Below are 27,453 nucleotides of genomic sequence, written 5' to 3' on the forward strand. Positions count from 1 at the left end.
CCGAACACCACCTTGAGGGAATGAGTGGCTGGGACTGACAACTCAGGACATGGTCTCGGGGAACACCAGGTAAACGGACACGCCGTGGCCCCAAGGTCAGTGTCCTACATACTCCTGTAGTGGGTCACATCTGGGATCTTTAAAACAAAGCTTGTCAGTGCAACTTAATTGGCTTCTCCCCATCTGGAGAGGGGTAGGGTGAGCAGTTGAGAATGCATGGGAGCAATGGGTCCAGTGGACCACGAGGACAAGCCTCCACCACTGTGAGAACAGGGGAACTCCACGGTGCTTGGGGACCATGACCAACTGCTCTGGAAAAGAGCACGTTAAAGTGTCCCGAATAGTCTGGGATAAAAACAAAGGGCAAAGCTCAAAATCATAACAAGACCAGTCTTACTCGTCAGGTGGAGACTTGTCCCAAGACTATGACTATTCAAGTCTGGAAGTAAACTCACACGCCTGGCTCAATTTTCGGCCAAACAATAGAGGCAGACAAATAGTATTAGGGAGGTGCCACACTATAAAACATGCAACCATTTCAGATCAAAGGGTTATCAATTACCCAAGGGCCAAGTTCAAAGGTTTAGGAAAGGAGGAAGAACTGGGATAAGTGATGTTACACTGTAGGCATCACAATCAATGAAGTGAATTTACAAGGTATGACTTGTTGAATGGGAAACTGATTTGCTCTGTAAACCTTCACCCAATTCACAACACAATGTTTTTGCTTTGTTTTTAAAGTACCTATCCTTAAAGAACCCTTGTACTACAGGGAAAAAGGTTTGGAGAAATTGTCACTGGTTCTTGATTAGCCTAGGTTAAGCAAAGGAATAAAAAAAATTGATAACTTCCTAGTAATGCCATGTATTTATATATAAAACTAAAGCAAATGTCACACACAAATGAATTAATCTGATCTGATTACATACTCTGGTGGGTAAATATCTTAATTATATCTTTACAGGACAAACATAAAAACACTAGATTAAATAAAACATCTCAAATAAGTATGTACTTGTCCTCAATCTACACATTTTCCATGTAAACCAATTCTTTGAGATTCATGCTGCTTCCTCCCATTAGAACATGGACATTGTTGTAAAAGGGTGGTTGCAGTGGAGAGGTCGGGGACCCAGCCCCAATCCTAACTACTACATGACACCTGCCCCTCCCCCCAGAAGAATTTATTTCAAAGGACGGCATTGAATCTGCAGCTCTGGGAGAGGGACATATCTGATTGGAGCACACGCAAGCAGATGAAGGGGGAGGAGAAGAGAGTGGAGCACATTCTGACCCACCAGGCCTTGAGGACTATGTCCCCAATTAGAGCAGTCAGTCCACAGAGAGGACCACATGGCCCGCCCCACTATGAAACCGATGTCCCTCACTGACCTATAGCCCTACAGGGGACAACATCAGAGACACAATGTGGGAATTGCACTGGACCTGATCCTGCCGCACCGAGGCAAAACACTAAGGGGGTGCAACAGAACAGCACAGGAATGGAGCGGCAAGGTTCCCAAGGAATGCCCAAGGTGGACTTTGGGGCCAGGGCATGGTGCCCCAACAGACTGGACTGGAAAACACTCCTAAAGGCCAAAAAACAGTCCTTGAATTAACTACAAGCTTTTCTTTCTTGTTGTGTTTTTTGTCATTGGTTTGTTATTGTTGTTTTGTTGTATACTGTTGCTTGGTTTTGCTCTGTCTTGTTTTTGTGCATGTTATTATCTCCACAGGTCTGTCTAAATAAGATAGGCTGGATGAACAATCTGGAGGAAAAACAACGGGACCGACAGTTCCAGAGGGACATGGGAGGGGGAGGTGGGGGAAAAGGTAGTGGCATTAACAAACCTAGGGACAAGGGAACAACAAGTGATCCAAATCGGTGGTGAGGAGGGTATAGGAGGCCTGGTAGAGCGTGATCAAGGGTAAAGTAACCAAGAGAACTCACTGAAACCCAAAGGAAGACTGAGCATGATAGTGGGACAGGAGGAAAGTCAAAGGAAATAGAAGAAAGAACTAGAAGGCAAAGGGCATTTATAGAGGTCTAAATAAAGGCATGTACATAGGCAAATATATTTATATGTGAGGCTGAAGAAATAGATCTATGTGCATATATTTATAGGTTGAGAATTAAGGTAGCAGAAGGACATTGGGCCTCCACTCAAGTACTTCCTCAATGCAAGAGTACTTTCTTCTATTAAATTGGCATTCTATGATGCTCACCTTCCCCACAAAACCACTGAAGACAAAGTGGGTGAATAAGCAAATGTGGTGAAGAAAGCTGATGGAGCCCGGCTATCAAAAGATATAGCATCTGGGGTCTTAAAAGCTTGAAGGTAAACAAGTGGCCATCTAGCTCAGAAGCAACAAAGCCCACATGGAAGAAGCACACCAGCCTGCATGATCACGAGGTGCCAAAGGGATCAATTATCAGGCATCAAAGAACAAAAAATCATATCACTGTGTGTTCACCTCCCTGATACGATCACTGAAGACAAATGGGTGCATAAGCAAATGTGGCGAAGAAAGCTGATGGTGCCCAGCTATCAAAAGATATAGCGTCTGGGGTCTTAAAGGCTTGAAGGTAAAGAAGCGGCCATCTAGCTCAGATGGAAGCAACAAATCCCACATGGAAAAAGCACACCAGAGTGCACGATCATGAGGTGTTGAAGGGATCAGGTATCAGGCATCATCGGAACAAAAAATCGTATCATAGTGAATGAGGTGGGGAGTGCGGAGTGGAGACCCAAAGCCCATTTGTAGGCCACTGAACATTCCCTTACATAAGGTTCTTGGAGAGGAGACGAGCCAGTCAGGGTGCGATGTAGCAACAATGAAGCATACAACTTTCCTTTAGCTCCTAAGTGCTTCCTCCTCCCCCACTATCATGATCCTAAGACTACCTTACAAATATGGTTAGACCAGAGGATGTACACTGGTATAGATAGGAACTGGAAACGCAGGGAATCCAGGGCGGATGATCCCTTCAGGACCAGTGGTGTGTGAGGATACTGAGAGGGTAGAGGGAAGGTGGGTTGGAAAGGGGAAACTGATTACAAGGATCTACATGTGACCTCCTCTCTGGGGGACAGACAACAGAAATGTGGGTGACAGGAGACGTTGGATAGGACAAGATATGACAAAATAATAATTTATAAATTATAAAGGGCTCATGGGGGAGAGGGGAGCGGGGAGGGAGGAAAAAAGTGAGGAGCTGATGCCAGGGCTTAGGTAGAGAGCAAATCTTTTGAGAATGATGGGGGCAATGAATGTACAAATGTGCTTTACACGATTGATGTATGTATGGACTGTGATAAGAGTTGTATGATCCCCTAATAAAATGATTTTTTAAAAGGTGGTTGAATTATCAAGCCCAGTTGGAAAAACTTAATAAATCTTAAAACATCACAACTTCCCGTAGAAAAATAGAAAATATTTGCTATTGAAATAGCACCAGTTAAATAAAACAGTGAAGCAGACATAATGAATGAGAAATTTATCTCTCTCATCTGCTGGAAAGCCTAGGTTTCCTGTCTCACTGCCATTAAATGGATGCTGGCTCATTATGACCCTTCAGACTGACCCTATAGGACCGAGTGGAACTGCCCCTGTTAGTTTCCCTGATGGTTATTCCTCAGGGGAGTAAAAAGCCTCTCTTATCTTTCTCCAACAGGCTTCCGAGTGATCTAAATGCAACATGTAAAAAAAAATGAACTTGTCATCTTTACCTCCCCTACTATGCCATATGAACTAGCAGGTTCACTCCTAAGTGTGTACCCCAAAGACTTGAAAGCAGAGACTTACCAAGGTTCACTACTGCACTATTCGCACAGCGACAAGACAGAAGCCACCTCGATGTCCATCAACCGTTGAACAGATAACAAAATGTGGTATGCACATACAATGGAATACTAAAATCTTCAAACGTGCTACTGTATGGGTAGACCTTGATAGACCAACCCAGGCTCACTGCCATGGAGTTGCTGCTGACTTACAGTGATCCTACAGCGTAGGGTAGAACTGCCCTGCGGGTTTCTGGGGCTGTAACTGTTACGGGAGTAGAAACTCGGTCTTTCTTCTGAGGAGCGGCTAGTGGTGTTCAACTGCTGACTTTGGATCACAGTTCAATACGTAATCACTACACCACTAGGGCAACTCCGAACTTGATGCCAGGCTGAGCAAAATAAGCCATCACAAAGGGCAAATATTGGATGGCCTCATTTGCTAAGAAAATTAGCAAGAAAAGGTCAAAATCTATGAGTGGTTACCAAGGGTGGGAGTGGAGGGAGAAAGGTTATTTGTAATTACTGTCAATAAATCACACATCTATAAAAAATCCATTCAACTTTTTTGATGTTTGTTGGTAGATATATTTCCAACAACGAAGATTAGCTGCTGAGGCTGCTAATGTCCAGCCTCGTGGATTTGATGCCGTGCTTTGGAGGTTAACCTCCCTGGCGGTAATCCCGAGTGTGGCTTGAGGTAAATGTTAACTGTCAGAAGTTTGTCATACCTGGAATGTCTACTAGGGGGATTAAAATGAGTAATTTCAACCAAAAAAAGAGTAATTTCTTAAGAATCACAGGCCTACAATATAAAACAAATTTTATGCAAAACAATGCACCCCTTTGGGTACAAAATTACTGACATAATTAGACCTCCAGGGAGGTTAAGGAATCTGGTTTCATTTCAATTAACTGGGACATCTAGCTAACTGGATTGATAAATGGTCAGTACCTCTGTTCTCCTTCTTCTAGTCGAACTCTTTGACAAGTGAATCTTAAAAGCTGGCAAGTACTCACCCGGGACAGCTGGTGCCTATTCCTTCAGCTGGTGCAACAAAGGAAGCAGGAGGGTCGGGAATGGGAGGAGGACAGGGAGGATGTAGCTAACTGCCTCCAGGAAGAGCTGCAGAGCTTTGTCACAAGGCCTGAGGAACTGCATGGTGCCTAGTTACTGCTGCTGAACATTTTTAATCCAAAGGTGAAGAAGATAGGACAGAATCCCAAACCATCAGGCTCCAGATTTCCTGGAAGCATTAGCCTTAGATGAAACCTTGGAAACCATTGTCCTGAGATCTTGAAACCTGAAACCAAACTACCCCGAATTCATCTTTAAAACAAGCAATAGTTTAACTTACATTAAGAAAAATGTCTGCCTTGAGTCTTATTCACTTTTAAGACCTTTCTCGATGAGATCAAACTGACAAGTCACTTAAAAGATTAGATTGGAGGGGAGGAAAGACTCACAGAACATCACTCGGGTGCCTAAATGGCACATATGGAAAGAGCTGAACGGGTGTGTTCTGCTGTGTATATTCTCAACAATAACAAAATAAATAACATTTAAAGAAAAACCGCACAACAAAAATCAAATTAAAAAAGAAAGACCAGATGACTTGGTGGGAAAGAGACTGGAGGAACCCTTGAGTCTACAGCCCGAAAGCCACCTTTGTGAGTTCAAACTCAAGCTATGTCCAGAGACCACCTCTCAGCCCACGACAGGCCTACCCAGTGACACTGTCATGAGAATGCGATCCTTAGAACCACCATTGCCCGAGACCACAAAGGCCAGTTACCCCAAACCACCAGTACTGGAGCTTAATTCTGAACACTCAGCTTTGCAGCAGGCTCTGGATGACAGTGAAAGTCCACAATCCATTTGCAGGGTGCGGCCGGGAAGCCCCCGACTATGGAGCGGGGTTGTGACTGGCCTTGGTATCAAATGGAGTGCGTGCACGGGAGGGGGGATTACTGCGTAACGGGCGTGACTAAAATGTGACACCTTGTCTCTTGAGCTCCTTTTTCACCCAGAGTGCATGTGGTATAATTTCCAATGTTTTCTGCTTTCTGTTAGACGTTTTTCGGTTCTATTTTATCATTGTCACTGTACTTTTAATTTTTATTTTGGCTTAGTGTGTTTTTCTGTATAAGAAATCCAAGATAGGTAGGTAAAACTATAGAGATAGTAACTGATTAGTAATTGCGTAGGGGTATGGTGTAAAGGTTACACGTTGGGCTGTGATCTGCCAGGTCAGCAGTTCAAAACCACTAGCTGCTCTGAGGCAGAAAGAGTCTCCCCTGTTCTAGGGATCGATGAGTCAGCACTAACGCAAGGCAGTGAATCTGGGAGTTTTTAAGGAGGAGCTGGGGGGCCAACAACAGTGAGCACAAGAAAGACGGAAATGTGCAAAAACTGATCGTGGTGATAATTGTAGAACTCTTTTAATATGATTGAACCACTGAATTGTCTGATATGGAACTGATAGCTCAATAAAACTGTCAGAAAGTTAAAAAGCTGACAGGAAGCTAGGGAAACCGATGAATGGAAACAGGGAAGTAGGGAGATAACTAACACATTTTGGGGGGCATAATGTAACAGAACCATTTGCTTATGAATTATTGACTTGAAAACTAATTTACTTTCACAGAAAGTACAAAAATGTGCATTTGTATACACACATACATCTGTGTGTATGTGTGCATGTGCACATGTGCCCAGTGCACATATATGTACACACGTGCATATAGGTGTGCATGTGCGCCCACGCGCCCACCACATAACCACTAGGCAGCCCTGGTGGCATAATGCTTATAGAGTGCGCTGCTCACCCCCAGGCCAGCAGGTTAAAACCTTTGATGGCTCCTCAGGGGAAAAGATGACATTTGGACCCCGGTAAAGAGATACAGTCTCAGAAACCCACAGAGGCAGTTCTATTTTGCCCTAAGGTTGTAACGGGTCAGAATCGACTCAATGGTACTGAGATAGGTGTGTGTGTGTGTGTGTGTGTGTGTGTACTTCCAGTGCCTGGAACTACAGTGCCTGTAGCCATTCCATCAATGGTATTCTCTTTTGCATGAAGTGGGATATTAGTCAACTGTTTAAAATTACATTTAAGACAACATTTATGAAATCACAAAGAGAAAAAGAATGCAAAACTAAACTTGTCTGTCATTTTCAACTGCATAAACATAATGTAAATATCTGACAGATAATAGGAAAAACACAGGGGAAGGTTAATTTATTACCAAGAAGATTGTGGATCTTTTCTCTTATCAGGTAACATATCTTTGCAGTAGAAAACGCACCCATGCAAAGATGTAAATCACAAAAATCTAACAAGTTAAAATGTCTATGTGAAGAGCTCTCTTGACTTCATCAATGGGCTGTAAGGCCTTCTGAGATGAGGGCTGCCAGACTAGGGCATGGGGGGTGCTCAACAAATAGTTACCTGTTGGATAAATAATTACGCCTTTCTTAAGTGTGTCAGGTGCTATTAGAGTTTGGGTATTTTTTGGGGGGGGGTAACTTAAATAGAAATAAAGGGAATGCAGAGGAAGAGAGAAAAGAAAATGGTTAAGGAGAGACAAGGACAGAAGAGAGAAGGGACAAGATTAAAGTGAAGAAGGAGAGACAAGAAAGAAAAAGAGAATCAAAAAGGTCATCCCAGCAGGTAATGGCCCGGGATCACAGTGACAGGGGCAGCCATGAGTGCAGAAACACAGCATCCTGCAGGCAGCAGACGGACGGACGGGCGGACCCGGGCTGCCTGGGGACCACTTGGGTTAAGGCCAGTACAGGTACCACTAGGCGCTCCAGTAGAAAAGCCACAGGAAGCCTTGTGCTTGTGCAGGATGACTAACGTGGGTGTGACCGGCTGAGCTCTTCCTCCCTGTGAAGCATCCCCAGGACCTCACCCTCCGAGCGCGGCTCTCCAGGCTTGTATCCTGGAGGATCTTGTATACCGTCTGGAACACAGGAAGGGCCTGTGAGCAGCAGCCTCGGCTCTGGAGGCAGCTTCCCACTCCCCCTGACCCTTTCTGAAAGTGCCCTCTGAAGCGCTGGGAGCTTTCCCCACCACCCAGCTTCTGCAGCTCAGCATTCCCAGGGCCTGTGCCAGACACAGAATCTAGCTTCATTTCCTGTTGACTTTAAACACAATCACATACTTATCATAACCCAGTAGCTTAAGGACCTTTGATTCATTACATTGGTCCAAGGAGAGACAAACATGCCCATTCTCTACCACGTCTTTATGCTCAATAATAAATCACGTGCCCCCGTGCTGGTGGCCTGCATCGATTCTAAGAGCTCATTCAGCTTCAGGAAGCAGCTTACTTCCTCCTTCCAGGCAAGTTTCACCAAAAATAACAAAGAATAAACTTGCAAGGTGCCTGTGGGTTTTTGAGAGCTCCAGCTCAAAACATGGATTGTGTCGAACCTCTTTCCCTGCCGCTGCTGAAAAGGACATTTACTGACTTAATAATCCTGGTTTTACTCCAGTTAAGGGTCTCTTAAAACACGATTTAAGATTTGATTTTTTTTTTTAAAGGCATGTAGGCCATTCTTCCTAACAACTCACAGCAGACACGCCCGGTTTTGTTCTCTGCTCAGTGGGAAATGAATACTAATGTGCAAATGATACAGAAACACATTTCCAGGAATATCGTTTGACAAAAATGACGAAGCAACGCAAATGGGGAAATATGACTTTTTTAGTTCTGTGTGGTAGAAATACCGTAACTTTTCCATGTAAGTCACTCAGATCCTTTAACGTTCTTGAGGCTACTTTCTGGACGACGGAAAACGCCAAACACCGCAAACTGATCATCTGCACCGTTTCTGCTATCCATGCCGTTGTCACTGCTGTTTGTATCTTGCTGTTTCAGGTGCCAGAGAGTCAGCTGCGACCCACAGGGACCAAGGAGACGCTGCACTTACATCACTTTAAGAAGCTGGGGGCCATTTCTTAAAATACATCCTGAACTTAAACAAACTGCAAGTGAGCGTAGAGAGGGTGAATTATTTAAAAACAAAAATTTACTTTAAATGAACAATGCCTGACAATGGTAGCACTGTCAGCTGAACAGAGGCCCACAGTCATGGCAAATTAAGACATTATGCTTTCAGATTTACCTGGAAATGGTTTTGTTTTCCTGTAACATTTTATCCAAATCTTTATGTCTCAAATTATTTCAAAACCATTTTAAAGGTTATTAAACCCTTTAGGAAGGAAATAAATTCTGACAAAGAATGCCTACCTTGAGAAACAGTCTGACTAACGCTTCCCATAATATAGAGTGACCTTGAGTCCCTAGTGCTTGGCTACAGATCAGGAGATGTGCTAAGAGCTCAATAAATACAGGACTAAAAATGCCCATATCTTAAATCTTAAACCGAAAGAGGTTTCCAATGGTCCTTATTTTTCCCATGCAAGCACTTCTGGCCATGGTGGAATAATCTGTAAAATTAAATAGCCAAAAAGTAAAAACAATCAAATGTCTATCAAGAGATGACCAGATCAACCACCACCACCAAAAAATGTTTCTATACACTTGCAATCGAACATCATGCAGTCATAAAACAGAAAGAAGCACTGAGGATTCGTGCTACAATGTGGCGGAAGCTTAAACACTTTACTCTGTGAAATTGTACCTAAAAGCAAATGTTGTTGTGCTTCCACTGACGTGAAGTGTCTAGAAGAGAGGCTGTCGAGGGCGGGGGAATGGTGGTGGGGTGGGGAGACTGGGCACTGAGAAGTCAGCTGTCTAGCAGATACACAGTAGCTGTTGGTGGTGGGAGGGTCGGGAAGAAGTTCTGGAAGCAGACAGGAGAGGTGGTTGCAAAACACTGATCGCATAGTAAAAATCGGTACAAGTGACAAGTCTTATGTCATGTAAATATATTTAACAAAAAACACCTAGGCATTCCTGTCCGTCTGCAAAGAGGAGCTTAGGGATGCTGAGGAGTCTTAACTGAGTCCCGAGATGCTGTAGGCATGGCACCCAATCAAGGCTCACGTGGATCCCAATCTTCAGCCCACCTGGAGCAGGAGTCATTGGCATTTCTTCAGCAGAACCACTCAGGAAGCCGACACCACTTGGCCTCCTCCAAAGCCAGTGAGAAGTCCCCCCCATCAAGCCAGTGTTGCCTCGGGGAATAAAATCAATCCCCTAATTCAATAATTCCTACCTCTAAACTTACAACAAGACTACTTTCAATTCCAGCACACACAAGAACCAAGATCCCAAGTGTGAGAGATCCACTCCGCCATGCCCACTCCCCCAAAGAAAACACAACTCAATTTGGAACACTGAGTGGAACCACAAAGTGTCCTCACAGAAGTACTGAAGCTTGTATTTAGTGCAATTCTTCCAAGCAGCAGCTGGGTCTTAATATGCTATTGGGAGCTCATTGCTACACTTACCAACATCCCATCCCGGCTCTGTTTCTGTACAAAAACCTACAGCACACTTTAGTTTTCAATTCTCTTTTAAGGGACAGGCACAGTGACATCACTGCTACGACTCACTGAGAAACCAGTCTCACCTCTATAAAAAGACTGCTCTCTCCTTAATAACCAACGACCAATGACCAACTAATTACAAAAGCCAAAGGCAACCTCTCACTTACCACCCTCTAAATATTCTGCAACATCTAATGCCAGAGTAACTCCCCCGCCTTCTTAGAACTTTTTCTTTGACATTCATGACTCAACACTCTCCTGGTTTTTATTCCTATTTCACAGGCTTTTCAATCCAACTTCCTTTATCAAACCTACTTCCTCCTTTTGCCACTAAAACAACAGTGGTTCTGTCCTCTACCCTCACTTCTCCCACTACATTCTCTTCCTCCCTGACATTCATAAGCCATGGCTTCTCCTCTCTGCCCGCTCTGGCCTCTCACAAGCTCTAGGTGGGCACTTCCAGCTGACTATCCTGATGAACCACCAGAAGGGCCATAACTCCCAAACTCATCATCATACATTTATCAAACCCCAATTTGTGAATGTGTTCATCATCCTGACACTCATTCATACACACACACAAACACACCCTTTGAGGAGCAATTACCATGAGGCAGGCACTACGTTAAATGCTTCACATGCATCAACTTTTTAAGCCCTCACAAGAGCCCAGTGAAGAGAGTAGTTATTATGTCCATGTTACCGTTGGCGAAACCCAGGCAGTCTGATCCTGAACACCATACTTTGCCCTATATTAACCCCCGGCTGCCCAGACCTAAAACTTGTCTCCTCTTCTCCAAGACCCGGCCTCCGACATGGTCTCTCGCCCCCATGGCCCTCACACTTGGCCTTCTGTTCTATTCTCATGGACATTCTGTACTTCAGTCTTCGATGCCACTTGACTTCTCTTATTTTCCACCTCCCATCTCTCCACTGTTCATCAAGCCAGCCCTGTCTCTAGCTCAAACTCTTTAGTGAATTACAGCGCTCACTGCCTGTAAGATAAAGTCCAACCTCTTTCCAGCCTCCTCTACTACCACTCTTTCCACCGTTACCACACTGTGGCCAGAATGGGCATGTGTCAGTCTTTTGCCTCCCTAGCATGTAATCTAAGCCCTTCCTTCTGCCTGGAAATCTTCTTTCCCAAAGAAGAGCTGAAAAATACCTCCCGTGTAATTAGAGAGTGATGCCTGGCCTACACCATGCCAACTAGAAGCATCACTCCTGGCTGCCAATCGGGAAGCAGGAACCATGGAACTTGGTGGCGCAAGGAGGTGCAGAAGGTCTGACTGAGTTTTCTGAGGTGTCCCCTAGTGCAAGTACAACCCTGCCCTCAGTGGTGGCAGTAGCATTTCCTCCTGGCTCCGCACTGGAAGGTTCATCGTGGCCTCTACACTTGCGTTCGCGGCCCTCTTAATGATTCCGTGGGCTTCCCGACATCCTTTCAAATTTTTTCTCTTTAGCTGAAATCCACCAGTTTGGCCATTTCTGACTAAGTGCCCTGACTTACAATCGGCAGTGCTGAATGAGTGGCAGAGTCTATGCCCGTTGCGTTTCTGTCTCCCTGAACCTTGCCACTGTTTCTTCTACCCAGAAGCCTCTGCCAGGGAAGGAGCTGCTCCTCGGGTCAAACTCCTTCCCACGCCTTAGGGCCCAGCACAGCTCACAATATAGCTGCCGCTCCAGGAGCACTTACTAAGGACCGGGCACCGGCCCGTTGAGGTGGCAAGGCACGAGCATTAGCTCTGTCGAACAGTTGAGAAAACTGAAGTACAAACAAATGAGTAAACTGCCCGAGGTCACACAGCAAGTAAGCAGTGAGGAACCAAAATTCAAGTCGAAAAATCTGAGTCTAGAGTCAATGATCTTAACCAGAGATCAGCAGCCAAATCTGGCCCTCCGCTTGCTTTCTGTTATGCTCTGGACAGTTTTCACCTATTTAAATAGTTGGGGGCCAGGGAGGGAGAAGCGAAGAGGAATCACAGTCCTTTGAAAGTGGTATGAAAATCCTATCTTGATATCCATAAGAAATGTGTTTTATTGAAACTCAGCATCCTTTGTCTGTGCCTCCTTCCAGGTACCAACAGCTAAGACGAGAAGGTGCAATAGACATGGTCTGGTCTTTTACTACACCACCCCCAGATACACCCCCAAAAAGCTTAATGCCCGCTCCTTCGCCTCCCCGAAGCTGAAATAAACCCTCCCATCTCTGTAGTCACGTGACTTTGGCCTTTTTCTCACAGCAGCTAGTTTATCTTCCTATGAATTACACTGGATTACTCTTCTCCTCCAGCAGATTATAAATTCTTTTATATTCCCCCTGGTGCCTCACCTACCTGTACCCCATGGGTGCCCAAAGTTATGCGGCATCAAACATCTTAAACAGATGCCAGCCATTCTCCTAACATGAATATGAGTCAGGAAACCAGAGACGAGACTGGCAGGATGGATAAAAATGGGCAATCTTACCCACTACCGGTAGGTGCACAAATTGGTACAGCCTTTGTGAAAGGCAAGTTTGACTTGTTCACCAAATACTTTGATGGTGCGCATTACTTAGGACTCGAGAATTCCAGTGGTGGAAATTTATCCTAAAGAAATAAGCAGACTAATGGAATCTAAGACAGATAAAGCCCTCAGGACCAATAATGAGAGTAGTGATACCAGGAGGGGAAGGGGAAGGTGGGGGGGAAAGGGGGAAGCCGATCACAATGATCTACATATAACCCCCTCCTAGTGGGATGGACAAAAGAAAAGTGGGTGAAGGAAGACAGACGTCAGTGCAAGACATGGCAAAAATCATAATAATTTATAAATTATCGAGGGTTCATGAGGGAGGGAGGGTAAAAATGAGGAGCTGATACCAAGGGCTCAAGTCGAAAGAAAATGTTTTGAAAATGATGATGGCAACAAATGTACAAATGTGCTGGACACAATGGATGGATGGATTGTGATAAGAGTTGTACGAGCCCCCAATAAAATGAGTTTTTAAAAATAGCATGTCTAAAACAAAGAAAGAAATCAGCAGACTACTGTGAAAAACTGCCCACAGGAGCAGTGCTTGTGGGAGTTACCATACTAGGTGTGTGTTTCACGTCTGACACTGACCTACACTAACCCCTCTCAGCCCTCACAGCAACCACTGCTCCGAGCCCAATGTGTACACAGGTGAAGGTAGGACTTGCAGAGGCTAAACAACTTGCTCAGGGTTAAGGGGCTACAGACGACTTTTAAAAATGGAGGGCTATCACTAATTTTAATTTATTTCAAGTCTTTTCTAAATTTTCTCTAAGCTCAAAAAACCCAAAATCATGATCACAGAGTCAATCCTGACCCTCCCGGACCTGGAGGACGACGAGGAGAGCTGCCCCTCGGCGGTTCCCCAGGCTGCAATCCCCCAGGAGCAGATGGCCACGTCGTTCTCCCACTTGGTCCCACTCAGATCCCCTCGGTGTCTACTATCAGCCTGCGCCATAAACACAGAGCGGCAGGTGGACTCGAACCACTGACCGTTTGCTTAGCAGCCACACTTAACCAACGCACAGAAAGCCTAATTTTTATGAAGGCCCTCCCTCCCTCTTTGGAACGCTCATGAATATATCCCAGAATAAACCAAGCAGCAGACCTTTTAAAAAGGCTTTAAAAAGCGCAGTTTAAAAGTTCTTACGTTGGACTTTGGAAACAAGAACAGCATTTGCTCACGTAGCAGAGGCTGGAGGACGGCATTCTGGGTCCCCTGTATTTCCCCTACAACATCACTTGGCCAGTCCTTACCGTTGTGCTAATATGCATGTAGACAGAAAACTATGTTGTGACTTAGATTGAATAAAAACTCGACATGAAGATGGATTGATCCCTACCTGATTATAGCAATTTAAAAGGAAGCGTTCCACCTAGTCTTAAAATCTCCAAAGATATTACATGCCTCAAAATTCACCAAAGCTTTAGACTTTTCTCAACTCGGCTTTTTGGTCTCTGATCCATAAAACCCAAGTCCAGGATTTCATGATTACTTAAAAACATCCCCAAACCAGACCTTACCTCTTCTGGCACAATAACTAATGGATACTTGTCCTCAGACAAAAAGTTGAAGATAACCCATATTTTAAATGTGTCTTCTTCAGTCGTAAGCAGGGGAGTCTTTGTGAGGTTTTTTTTGACACAAAGGGTCCAACACATCCTGTTGAATTCAATTTTGTCAAAGTTGTCTTGAACCTGAAAAAAAGAGGAGAACAACGCAATGAACTAGCCCAAAATAAGTCATGAGCCAAGCCAAAGACCCTGCCTGCCCCACGCTCCCCTTTTCACTGAGCCAAGCCTGCTCGAGCCACTCCCGAGCATGTGCTCACAGCGCCATGCTTTCAGTGGTTCCAGCAGACATGTTCTACCCGCTTGGCATCGGAGACACATGTGCCCATGACCCCTCCCTGAGCATGGAAAACGCTGGCCCGTCGTCTAGCTGTTTCTCGTCTGTACCTGTACAGTCAAAGAAGATACCTTCTTTGGGGAGAAGCAGTTTGCTGCAATTCTCAAACGACAGTCAATCCTACCATTCACTCCTCTGTGCTTGCGTTCCCTCCACACCTACTGTGAGTCTGTGCCACGAAATAAACACAGTGCTGAGGGACAGGAGGGGAGGGGGGGGGCGGGACCACGTATATGGAAGGTTGAATACGATAATGTCATTGATTTCATTTCTTGAGGTGGACTGTGTAAATATATACAGTATGGTTCTTTAAAATAAAAAAAATCCCTCCAGATTCCTTATCCTTCAAACCTAAATAGTGGTTTGAATGGCTTTTTTAAAAAGCGAAGGAAACGTAAAATTGAAATGGATTTGGAGTCGTTGGTGACAAACAAGTTCATAGTGGTGCAGGGAAGTGATGAATTAAAAACTTGATCTCTGCTCTTAGAAAACTCAGTTTATTTGGGGAAAACAGGCATGCAAATGCAAGGTGGGAAAAACCTTTTCTATCACATGGTAATTAATTCGTTTCTCACTCATTCCACAGACGAAATTTAGACAGCAATTATTATCTCCTGGGAACGCTGCAAAGATACTGAACATAAAAACCATGACAGAAAGCCTGGTGAGCACTAAACTGGGAACAGGCAGAGGGATCGGTTGGAACACTGCGGAGGAAACCCATCTTAAGGTTGTAAGTATATGTGTATATCTATTTAGAAAAATAAGGGCTATCAAGAGTCAAACAGATGAAGCATGGGGTAAGGGTGCTCCGGGGAGAATGGCCGACGGATCCAGCCATGCCAGCTTGGAAGTGCTAGGGAAAGTAATGTAGGTGGGCAGTAGGTGAAGGACGGTGGCATGAGTGGGAATTCTGCAAATCACAGGGGTCATCTTGGGTTCCTACACACAGCAAAGGAACCACATTAGGTAGCCTCACAGCACCCACCAGAAGGGCTGGAGAATCAACGCTCTGAACGTGGGCGGGTTCCAAGTAGGTGGCGCAGTGGCATCCCGCAGCACTCACAAGAACAGCCAGGGGAGACACACCACTGCCACCTGAGCACAAGGACACTGCCACCACTATCGCTGCTACCACTGACCCTGCTCTTCATCTTTGGCGACACTCATTGCAGAAACCAAGTCCCACAATTCCATGCTCTTGCTGTCAAGAAAGCAGGGCGCAGCAAACGTTCCAGCTTCTGCTAACTGAGACTGGCCTTACCCTGTACCAAGGCCTTGTAGAGCTGTCCTCATATGAAAGTTCAGGTGCTGGACACACAGGGAAAAAATGACACCATTCACTGCATAGGGCACAGGGCCAAATAAGGCTGGGAAGATCAGTGAGGACCAAGTCATGATGATAATCCAGGTCAAGGCATCAGACTTAACCTGTACTGAAAGCGTAAAGAGAACAGCATATCCAAGCTGCCATCTCATGTTCGGAAGACATGCTGGGGGAGGCAGGAGGACAATATGAAAAAAGCCTTTCTTTGTGGAGAGGTACAATGTACTATGTACTGCAAGAAGTTCTTCCTGATCTCTAACGAGAATCTGACTGGCCAGCCATTTGCCTAGCACCACTGCCCAAGGCCCCATCACATACAATTTGTCCCACAGAGGGAAATCTGTTGCTGTCTTTTGTTTTCTTTTCTTTGTTTTTAATATGTTTACTGGCAAATAATCCACAAATCATATAATTCAATAGTTGAATCATATTAAGAGTTGCACAAAAGAAGAGTTGTACAATCATTCCCACACCATCAATTTTAAAACATTTTCTTTTTCGTACTCATTTTAATTAACTCCCCATTTCCCCCAATCTCCCATGCCATACCCCCAAGAAACCAACAATCTATTTATTGTCTCCATAAATACAACTCTCCTGGATCTCATATACAGAAAAACATACAAGCAAACAAAACTAACAACAATAACAAAGTAAAACAGAAAAACCTCCATCCAAAAACAGGGCAGGAAATATTTTAAAGCTACAACACATTTAAAATGGGTCAAAAAAGAGATCAAGTGGCAAAGCGTTAAACTTTAACCTAACTGCATCTATAATAGTCCACCTTCCAACGCGCTCTGCTAACAGCACGGCGATGCACCGCCCTGGTCCTGCGCTCAGAGGGGCTCACTGGACTTAATCCACATGGATTTCCCCTTCACTTTTTTTTAATGGAAACAACTTTAAAATGAGTCAAATTGTCTTTGTTTTGTTTTTGCTTTAATATTATTTTTGAGGATAACTGTGCAATGGCGGGCCTCCACAAGATGCTACAGGCATCTCCACTTTGTCCAAAGACGGGGGACAACTATGTGATGATGGCCATCTAGCTGATGAAGCACATCTGTGGGACAGAGTAAGGACATCGCTGTACTCGAGGACTAGGTTTCAGATGTCGTCACAACCACACTATCCACCTGGACATTAAAACAATTCACTAAGGGGCAGCTATGCCACAGGGGGTCAGTGCCCTGTGCACGAAAGCACACGCCTGCCCCACGGAACATGAGGGGATTCTATGTGAATCACAGGGGTCCTGACCGGAAGTGGCTACATCTGTAGGAAATACATCCACGTGGCAAAAGGCTTTCTGGGGTCCTGGGCTAGTCTGTAGGGAGATTCTCAGTGAAGGATTTTAGCAAGACGCTGTTTGAGGTGTTCCTGAAAGTACAATGACGGCTGCAAGAAAGAGGCCTCTCAAGGACAGAGGGGGACAGCTGAGCAAAGGCCCCATAAACTGTAGTTCAGGAGTGGGGAGCAGCCATCTGGCCGGCATGTAGGCTCAGGTCAAAGGCAAGAGGGAAGCGGAAGTCAGACAAGGCTCCACTTGGCTACTGACTTGATTCTGAATAGAAAAGGAAAGCAGCAAAAAGGATCTTAAGGAGTCACAATCAGCAAGCGCTACCTTTTGGGAACGTGGTACTCACAGAATTCCCTAAGGTAGATTTCAATAGATAGAGTAGGGAGGGGGAGAAAGAGATCAAAAGACAACTGCAAGACTACCAGCCAAAAAAAGCAGTAAGGGTAGAGCTAGGTTGTGAGCTTGTTAAGAATGTTTAACTCACAAGCATCCTGCCATTGAGTTGATTCTGACTCACAGCGACCTAAAGGACGGGTGGAATGTGGGTTTCCAAGACTGTAACTCTTTAAAGGAATAGAAAAGGGCACCCTACTCCAGCACAGCAGCTGGTGGTTTCGAACTGCTGACTTTGCAGTTAGCAGTCCAATGCGTAACCCTCTAAGCCACTAAGATTCCCGGTGTGAACAGAATATACACAAACACATGAGAAACTGGGGCTACTTCTCTTTAAGGTAATCATTTTCAAAGGTACCTATATATTTAATGATAGTATTTACACCTTTTTGAGGCATAAACTCCTTAAGTTTTCAGCATCCATTACTAGATAAAATATAGATATATATGTATATATATATGATTCAACATCCAACAACAGAGAAGAATATTCCAGTGTTTTCACATGAGGCAGGGTGCCACTAAGGCAGTGGTTCTCAACCTTCCTCATGCCACGACAATTATTTTCATTGCTACTTCATCACTGTAATTTTGCTACTGTTAAGAATCAGGCAACCCCTGTGACAGGGTCATTCGACCCCAAAGGGGTGGTGACACACAGGTTGAGAACCGTTGAACTAAAGGAAGGAAACTCCATTTTGGGATTCCAGAACTTCACACACCAGATACAAAAACCAATGGCTGTCATCACAGAAATACATGGAAAAGAATCTTGTCAAAATTTTTAATTGCCATGAAAGAATGGATAATTGTGAAATTATAGGAGATTCTGTGCATATACAAAGCTGGAAGTGGGCAAAATCAAAACAGTTTTGTGTGTACTACTACTACTAACAACCATCAAGACATAAAAGGTTAAGCGTAGTGTAACTACACTAAAATGCCCAGTGAAACATGCAAGGTCCCCAAAGCTAAACACATTACCACCCCATTTAAATTTAACCATACATTAAAACTCACATTTCCAGCCGGCCCCAAACCCAACTATGTGCGTGTACACACACACACACACACACACACACACAAAGAATACTCTTCAGAGGACAGCACTGAAGCTACAGCTCAGGGAGTGGGGTGCGTCTGATCAGAACACACAGGAGTAAACAAAGAGGGAAGAGTGGAGCACATCCTGCCCCACCAAGCCCAGAGGACAACATTCCTGCTCAGAGCAGCCAATGCAAGAGGACCATAGGGTTGGCCCCACGATGAGACATGATGTCCCTCAAGGACTCATAGCACTACAGGGACAAGACTGGAGACAGTGCGGAAATTGTGCCTGATCTGACGTCACCACACCATAGCAAAACACAAAGGGTGCGCAACAGAGCACCAAGGGGAGCAAAGCATTGAAGTCCCCGAGAAATACCAAAAATAGACTTTGTGGCCAAGGAGTGGTGCCCTATCAGATTTGACAGGAAAACACTCCTAAAGGTCAACAAACAAGCTATCTATAGGCTTTTCTTATTTTTTCATTGGTTTTTAAGGCGATGGTGGTTGTTTGGGGGGTTGTTTTGCTTTGTCTTATTTTTGTGCTTACTATTGTCTCTGCAGGTCTATCTAGACAAGATAGGCAGGATAAGCAATCCGAAGGAGAAAACAATGGGGCCAACGAAGAGGGGGAGGGAGGGGTAAGAAGGGGTTGTCAACAAACCCAGGGACAATGGAACAAGTGATCTGAAGTTGATAGTGATGAGAATATGGGATGCCTGGTGGGGCTGATCAATGGCAATGTAACCGAGAGGAATTACTGAAACCCAAACGAAGGCTGAATGTGATAGTGGGACAAGAGGAAAGTAAAAGGAAATAGAGGAAAAAACTTGGGAGGAAAAGAGCATTTACAGAGGTCTGCATACAGGCATGAACATATGTAAACATATTTTTATATATTGACAGGGAAATAGATTTATGTACATGTATTCATATATTAAGTATTAAGGTAGCTGATGGACATTGGGCCTCTACTCAAGTACTCCCTCAATACAAGAACACATTGTTCTAATAACCTGGCATTCTGTGATGCTTCCTGACAAGACCACTGAAGACAAAATGGGTGCATAAGCAAATGTGGTGAAAAAAAGCTGATGGTGCTCATCTATCAATGGATATAGTATCTGGGGTCTTAAAGGCTTGAGGATAAATAAGTGGCTATATAGCTGAGAAGCAATGAAGGCCACATGGAAGAAGCACACCAGCCTGCGTGATCATGAGGTGTCAGTGGGATCAGGTATCAGCATCAAAGACCGAGCACAAAAAATGTTACCAATGTGAATGAGGGGGTGGGCAGAGAGAAGCCCCAAAGCCCATCTGTAGACAACTGGACACCCCTTACAGAAGGGTCACAAGAGACGAGCCAGTCAGGGTGCAGTATAGCACTGATCAAACGTAACTTTCAACTTTCCTCTAGTTCTTTAATACTCCCTCCCCCCGACAGCACCGGAGATACAGTGTGGGAATTGCACCTGACCTGATCCCACCACACTGAGGCAAAGCACTGGGGGAGTGCAGCCGAACAGCAAGGGAATGGAGTGGCAAGGTCCCCAGGGAATGCTGAAAGTGGACTTTGGGGCCAGGGCGTGCTGCCCCAACAGACTGGACTGGAAAACACTCCTAAGGGCCAACAAACGATCCTTGAACTAACTACAAGCTTTTCTTTCCTGAAGTGTTTTGTTTTGTTCTTTGTCAATGGTTTGTTTTTGTTGTTTTGTTGTCTGGTTGTATACCATTGCTTTGTTTTCCTCTGTCTTGTTTTCGTGCATGTTAGTGTCTCTACAGGTCTGTCTGAATAGGACAGGCTGGATGAACTATCTGGAGGAAAAACAATGGGACCGACAGTTCCAGGGGGACTTGGGGTGGGGGGAGATAGAGGGGTAAGGAAGTTAACAAACACAGGGACAAAAGAACAACATGGGACCCAAAATGGTAGTGAGGGGGGAGTGGCAGGTCTGGTGGGGAATGATCAAGGGTAAGGTTGTGTTGAGAAGAGGTATAGCTGTAGCCCAGGTGGGGACGGAGCATGGTAGTAGGGCAGGAGGAAAGTCAAGGGAGATGGAAGAAAGAGCTAGGAGTAAAGGGGCATTTATGGAGGTCTAGATAAAGACATGTACATGCAAATATATATATGAGGATGGGAAATAGACCTATGTGCCTATATTTATAGGTTTAGTATTAAGGTGGCGGAAGGACCTTGGGCCTCTACTCAAGCACTCCCTCAATGCATGAATACTTTCTTTTATTAAATTGGCACTCTATGATGCTCACTCTCCTGACACAACTGCTGAAGCCAAAGTGGGTGAACAAGTAAATGTGGTGAAGAAAGCTGATGGTACCCGGCTATCAAAAGATATAGTGTCTGGAGCCATCTAGCTCAGAAGCAACAAAGTCCACATGGAAGAATACACCAGCCTGTGTGATCGCGTGGTCCCGAAGGGATCAGTTATCAGGCATCAAAGAACAAAAAATCATCATTGACTGCACACCTCCATGATACGATCGCTGAAGACAAACGGATACATAAGCAAATGTGGCAAAGAAAGCTGATGGTGCCCGGCTATCAAAAGAGATAATGTCTGGGGTCTCAAAGGCTTGAAGGTGAACAAGCGGCCATCCAGCTCAGAAGCAATAAAGCCCACATGGAAGAAGCACACCAGCCTGTGAGATCACAAGAAGCCAAAGGGACCAGGTATAAGGCATCATGCAAAAAAAAAAAATATATATATATATATACACACACACATACACACCATAGTGAATGAAGGGGGAAGTGCAGAGTGGAGACCCAAGGCCCATTTTTCGGCCACTGGAGATCCCCCCTCATAGAGGAGTTCAGGAGAGGAGATGGGTCAGTCAGGGTGCGATGTAGTACCGATGAAGAACACAGCTTTCCCCCAGATCCTGGATGCTTCCTCCCCCCAACTACCATGATCCGAATTCTACCTTGCAGGACTGGATAGGGCAGAGGTTGTACACTGGTGCATATGGGAGCTGGAGGCACAGGGAATCCAGGGTGGACGATATCTTCAGGACCAGGGGTGTGAGGGGCGATGCTGGGAGAGTGGAGAGTGAGTGGGTTGGAAAGGGGGAACTGATTACAAGAATCCACATGTGACCTCCTCCCTGGGAGATGGACGGCAGAGAAGGGGGGGAAGGGAGACTCCGGATAAGGAAAGATATGACAAAATAACAATCTATAAATTATCAAGGGCTCATGAGGGAGAGGTGAGCGGGGAGGGAGGGGAAAAAAAAGATGACCTGATGCAAAGGGCTTAAGTGGAGAGCAAATGCTTTGAAAATGATTAGGGCAAAGAATGTACTGATGTGCTTTATATAATTGATGTATGTATATGTATGGTTTGTGATAAGAGTTGTATGAGCCCCTAATAAAATGTAAAAAAAAAATACTCCCTTCCCCCAATATCATGACCTCAATTCTACCTTACAAATCCGGCTAGACCAGAACATGTGCACTGGTACAGATAAGAACTCAAAACACAGGGAATCCAGAGCAGATAAACCCCTCAGGACCAATAATGAAAGTAGCAATACCAGGAGGGTAAGGAGAAGATGGGGGAGAATCAACTTATAACCCCCTCCCAGGGGGATGGACAACAGAAAAGTGGGTGAAGGGAAACAGAAGATGATGTAAGACATGACAAAATAATAATATCGTATATACTAGAATATAAGCTGACCTGAGTATAAGCCAAGGTACCTAATTATTACCTGGGAAATCAGAAAAACTGATTGACTCGAGTACAAGCCTAGGGTGCAAATTGCAGAAGCTATTGGTGTTTTTCAATAATAAAAACAAATGAAAATAAAATTACTAAAAATTGAGACATCAGTGGGGTAATGCATTTAATATTTATTTTAAATAAAAAACATAAATAAAAGGACAAGTCATTTAACATTAGTAAACCAGCACAGTAAGTGGAAAATAGGTTCAACAAAAACAATAAGGTATCATCAATGATACCTTAAGAGTACTCTTCCCTGAGCTCAATCAGCAACCAAGCTAAAATGTAAAGAGTTAAAATCCTTCAAAACTGGATTCATCATCATCATCCATATCCCAATGCAGAGCTTCAGCTGGTGTGAGGTCATCATAGACGCTGTCCTCACTGAGATCGCAGTCATCACCATCACTGCTGTCATTTTCATACAAAGCGCAGTCTTCACTGCCATCCATGGCATTACCAATACTACGTTTCTGGAAGGCACGTCACACCATGTCCTCTAGAATGTCTTCCCATGTATCTCAAACTCACTCAGCTATTAACTCTATGTCAGGCTTCATGAGATTTCCTCCTTTTGTTAGTCAGGCGTGACCAGATAACATCCATTCATGCCACATCCTTCACACACGGTCTTTAAAAGGCTTATTCAAAGATACATCCAGAGGCTGCAGTACAGATGTAAGCCCAGCTGGAATAACGGCTAAAGTAACTTTACTAGATTTTGCCAATTTTTTTGTCATCCGATAGGTGGGCTCTGAACATATCCCAAACAAGTAACGATGGCTTTTTCTTTAAGACTGCTCCTAGTCGTCGGTTCCAAATTTCTTCCAGCCATTTTTTTGTTCCGTCTTCATCCATCCAGCCTTTAACATGTGAACACACAATAATTCTTGGTGGGAAATTGATCTTTTTAAGCAAGGTCTTTCTTTTAAAAATAATGACAGGACGCAGCTTAGTTCCATTAGCCAAACATGATAGAACAACTGTAAGCTGTTTTTTTTTTTTGTCATTTCCTGTGGTTTTGAGAAAAATGCCTTTTTCTTCTAAACTTGCCACAGTTCTGTTGCTTGGAAGATCAAAAGTCATGGCAGTTTCATCCATATTCCCAATATCTGCCAGGTTATAATTATAAATCCTTCTTTGTTTTATAATACATGAATGGAATGACATAATTTTTTCTTCAAGGTCTTGTGGCAACTTCTGGGAAATCTTTGTTCTTTGTCTCAAACATAGTAAGCCAAACCTATTCGTGAAGCGGGTACACCATCCTGCTGACGCAGCAAATTTTTCAATGCCTGGTGCTTTATATTTTATTTGTCATCCTTAGCCATTGGTAGAGCACATATGCGGATTCCCATGTGTGTTACACAGTAATCACTCCATAACCCATTTATGCAATTCACCTCCCTCATTTTTTTCTTCACCCCTTCTGCATGGTCAAATTGCTTTCCTTTCATGTACTTCTTCATTTGCTAAAGCAACAAGAAGTCACACAGAGTGAGGTCAGGTGAGTCAGATGCATGGGGCAAAGCTGTGTTGGGTCCACTGAGATGGCTGCATGAACAGGTACATTGTTGTGGTGGCAAAACCAGTCCCCAATCTGCCACAACACAGACCTTTTTGTCACACACTGTCATGTAATATTTTCAGACCCTCTAAATAGAAAGCTTGATTAACAGTCTGACCTGGTGGAAAGAACTCCAAATGCACGACTCCCCTCACATCAAAAAGTCAAATGAACATGCCTTGATCTTTGATTTCACTTGTCAAGCTTTTGGAGGGTGAAGTGACAATGGTGTCTTCCACTGGCATGATTTGATATTTGGCTTCGGGGGTCATAAGAATAGCACCATGTCTCATCACCAGTAATGACCTTGGGGGGTTAAAATCTGGGTTGCTTTGGGGCTGTTCTTTCAAAGCACAGCATGTTTCCACTTGACACCATTTTTTCCTGGTGAGTCAGAGCCAGAGGCACAAATTTAGCAGTGACCCTTCTCATTCCCAAATCTTCAGTTAAAATTCGCTGAACTGAGCTCCAAGGCAATCCAGATAACTTTCCCATCTCTTTAATGGTCCATCGTCTGTTTTTGACCACAAGTGCACGAATTTTGTCACACAATTTCACCTGTTAAGGAAGGTAATGGGCATCAAGAACTAGGTTTGTGGATCGACATTTCACCTTTTCTAAAATGAGAAACTGCTCGTACACTTGAGTTTTTCTCGTAGTGCTGTCCTTAAAAGCTGTGTTCAACACCACAACAGTTTCTGTGACATTTTTCCTGAGCAGGAAACAAAATTCCACAGCTGCACTGGTCTCGTAATTATTCATCACACACACACACACACACACAAAGTTTCAAGCTGAACTTTCACACACATAAGAAAAAAAAATCACTGTGACCAGAAAGAACCTTCCCAGGTGACGCCACTGAGTGCACTAACTCAGAGTGAGTTGCTCCAGCATTAAGCAAGCTCCACCCAACAGAGCTTCTTCCCGTTGGGGGACTGCCCCCTCTTATATTTATTGTTGTAAGGTGCTATTGAATCGATGCTGACTCATAGTAACCCTACATACATCAGAATGAAATATCGTCTGGTTCTCTGTCATCCTTCAAAGTGTAGCTACGGTTGAGCCCATTGTTGCAGCCACTGGGTCAACAATCATCTCCTGAAGGCCTTCTTTTTGACTAACGCTCCACTTTACCAAGCACGATGTCCTTCTCCAGGGACTGGTCTTTCCTGATAATATGTCCAAAGTACATGAGACAAAGATTTGCCATCCTTATCGCTAAGGAGCATTCAGGTTGTACTCCTTCCAACACAGATTTGTTCTTTTGGCATTTCATGGCATTTTCCACATCCTTTGCCAGCACCATAATTCAAACACATCAATTCTTCTTTAGTCTTCCTTATTCAATGTCCAATTTTCATATGCATATGAGAGCTTTGAATATCAAGGCTTGGGCCAGGTGTACCTTAATCCTCAAAATAACATCCTTGCTTTCAACACTTTTAAAGAGGTCTTGTGCAGATTTATTCAAGGCAATCCATTGCTTAATCTCTTGACTGTTGCTTCCAAGATCATTGATTGTGGATCTAAGCAAGATGAAACCCTTGGCAACTTTAAGTTTTTCTCTATGTATCATAGTGTTTCTTACCTATTGGTCCAGCTGTGATGTGAGGATTTGGGTTTTCTTTACATTGAGGATAATTATATTTTTTCTCATTTTCTCAAGTTCTAGCAATGAGCTTACACTACTTTTACAAGTTAAAAAACCCACTTTAAAAAATAACAATTTTCATGAGCCACTAAGAAAATATGAGCTTATACTACTTTTACAAGTTAAAAAACCCACTTTAAAAAATAACAATTTTCATGAGCCACTAAGAAAATATGAGCTTATACTACTTTTACAAGTTAAAAAACCCACTTTAAAAAATAACAATTTTCATGAGCCACTAAGGAAATACAAATAGAACCACAGTAAGATACCACTACACACTATACAGTGGCTGTAGTCAAATTTACAAATAATAAATTTTTTTTAATTGAAAACTTCACATACTACAAATAAAGAAGTAACTAATGTGGCTGCTTTGGAAAACAGTTGGGAAGTTCTTGAAAACAATCCTACACATAGGAACCTAAGAGAATGGGAAACATACATCCACACATTATTCCTAACCATGAAAAAGTGGACAATATCCCAGCAACCATCAACAAAAGCATAAACATTGTGATATAGCTGTGCAAAGGAATCTTATTTAGTTATAAAAAGAATGCAAATATATACTATATAATGAGAAGGGAATAGAACTATGTACTCCTATCTATATGTTAAGAATTAAGGTTGCAGATGGACATTGGGCCTCGCCTCAAGTACTCCCTCAACACAAGAACACTTTGTTCTAACAATCTGGCATTCTGTGATGCTCACCTTCCCGACACAACTGCTAAAGCCAAAGCGGGTGAACAAGTAAATGTGGTGAAGAAAGCTGATGGTGCCCGGCTATCAAAAGAGATCGTGTCTGGGGTCTTACCAAAGGATTGAAGATAAACAAGCGGCCATTTAGCTGAGAAGCAACAAAGCCCACATGGAAGAAGCACACCAGCCTGCATGATCATAGGTGTTGATGGGATCAGATTATCAGGCATCTAACCCAGAACACAATTATACCCAATGTGAATGGGGGACAGGGGCATAGAGTGGAGACCCAATGCCGATTTGTATACAATTGGACATCCCCTCACAGAGGGGTAATAGGGAAGAGATTAACCAGTCAGGGTGCAGTATAGCACCGATGAAACACACAACTTTCCTCTAGCTCTTTGGTGCTTCCTTCACCCCACTATCATGACCTCAATTCTACCTTACCAATCATATTAAACCAGAACATGCAAATTGCTACAGAGAAGAGCCCCAAACACAGGTGATCCAGGCTAGATAAAGCCCTCAGGGTCAACAAGGAGAGTAGGAATACCAGGGGGATTAGAGAAGGGTGGGGGGAGAAAGGAATTGATCACAAGGATCAATCTAGAACCCCGACCCAGGGGGACGAACAATGGAAAAGTGGGTGAGGGGCAACGGAGGATAATATATGAAAATAATAATCTATAACTTATCAAGGGTTTGTGGGGGAGGGAGGGGGAAGAATGGGGAACTGATATGAGGGGCTCAAGTGAGAAGAGAATGCTTAGAAAATGATGGTGGCATATGTGCAAATATACTTGACACACTGGAGGTATGTATGGATTGTGATGAGATGCAAAAGCCCCCAATAAAATTATTTAATTCAAAAAAAGAGAATAAAGTACTGACCTTGAACACAATATACAACGTAAAAATAAGCTACATATTGTACAATTCCATTTGTATAAAATGTCCAGAATCAGCAAATCCAAAGACCGAAAAGTAGATTACTGGCTTCCCAGGGCCAGGAGGAGGTGGAGTAGTGACTGCT

At 43.9% G+C, this 27,453-nt stretch overlaps 1 protein-coding gene across 1 annotated transcript in view; it reads right to left on the reverse strand.

Moving 5' to 3' along the window:
- SWAP70 (switching B cell complex subunit SWAP70) overlaps nucleotides 1-27,453 on the reverse strand; it is an 89,179-nt gene that overhangs the window by 19,735 nt on the left and 41,991 nt on the right. The window contains exon 3 of the mRNA XM_075546090.1: nucleotides 14,291-14,464. Coding sequence (XP_075402205.1) covers nucleotides 14,291-14,464 — 174 coding nt within the window. The remainder of the gene's footprint in view (nucleotides 1-14,290; nucleotides 14,465-27,453) is intronic.

This window comes from Tenrec ecaudatus, chromosome 4 (assembly GCF_050624435.1).
Source record: "Tenrec ecaudatus isolate mTenEca1 chromosome 4, mTenEca1.hap1, whole genome shotgun sequence".
Taxonomy (NCBI): domain Eukaryota; kingdom Metazoa; phylum Chordata; class Mammalia; order Afrosoricida; family Tenrecidae; genus Tenrec; species Tenrec ecaudatus.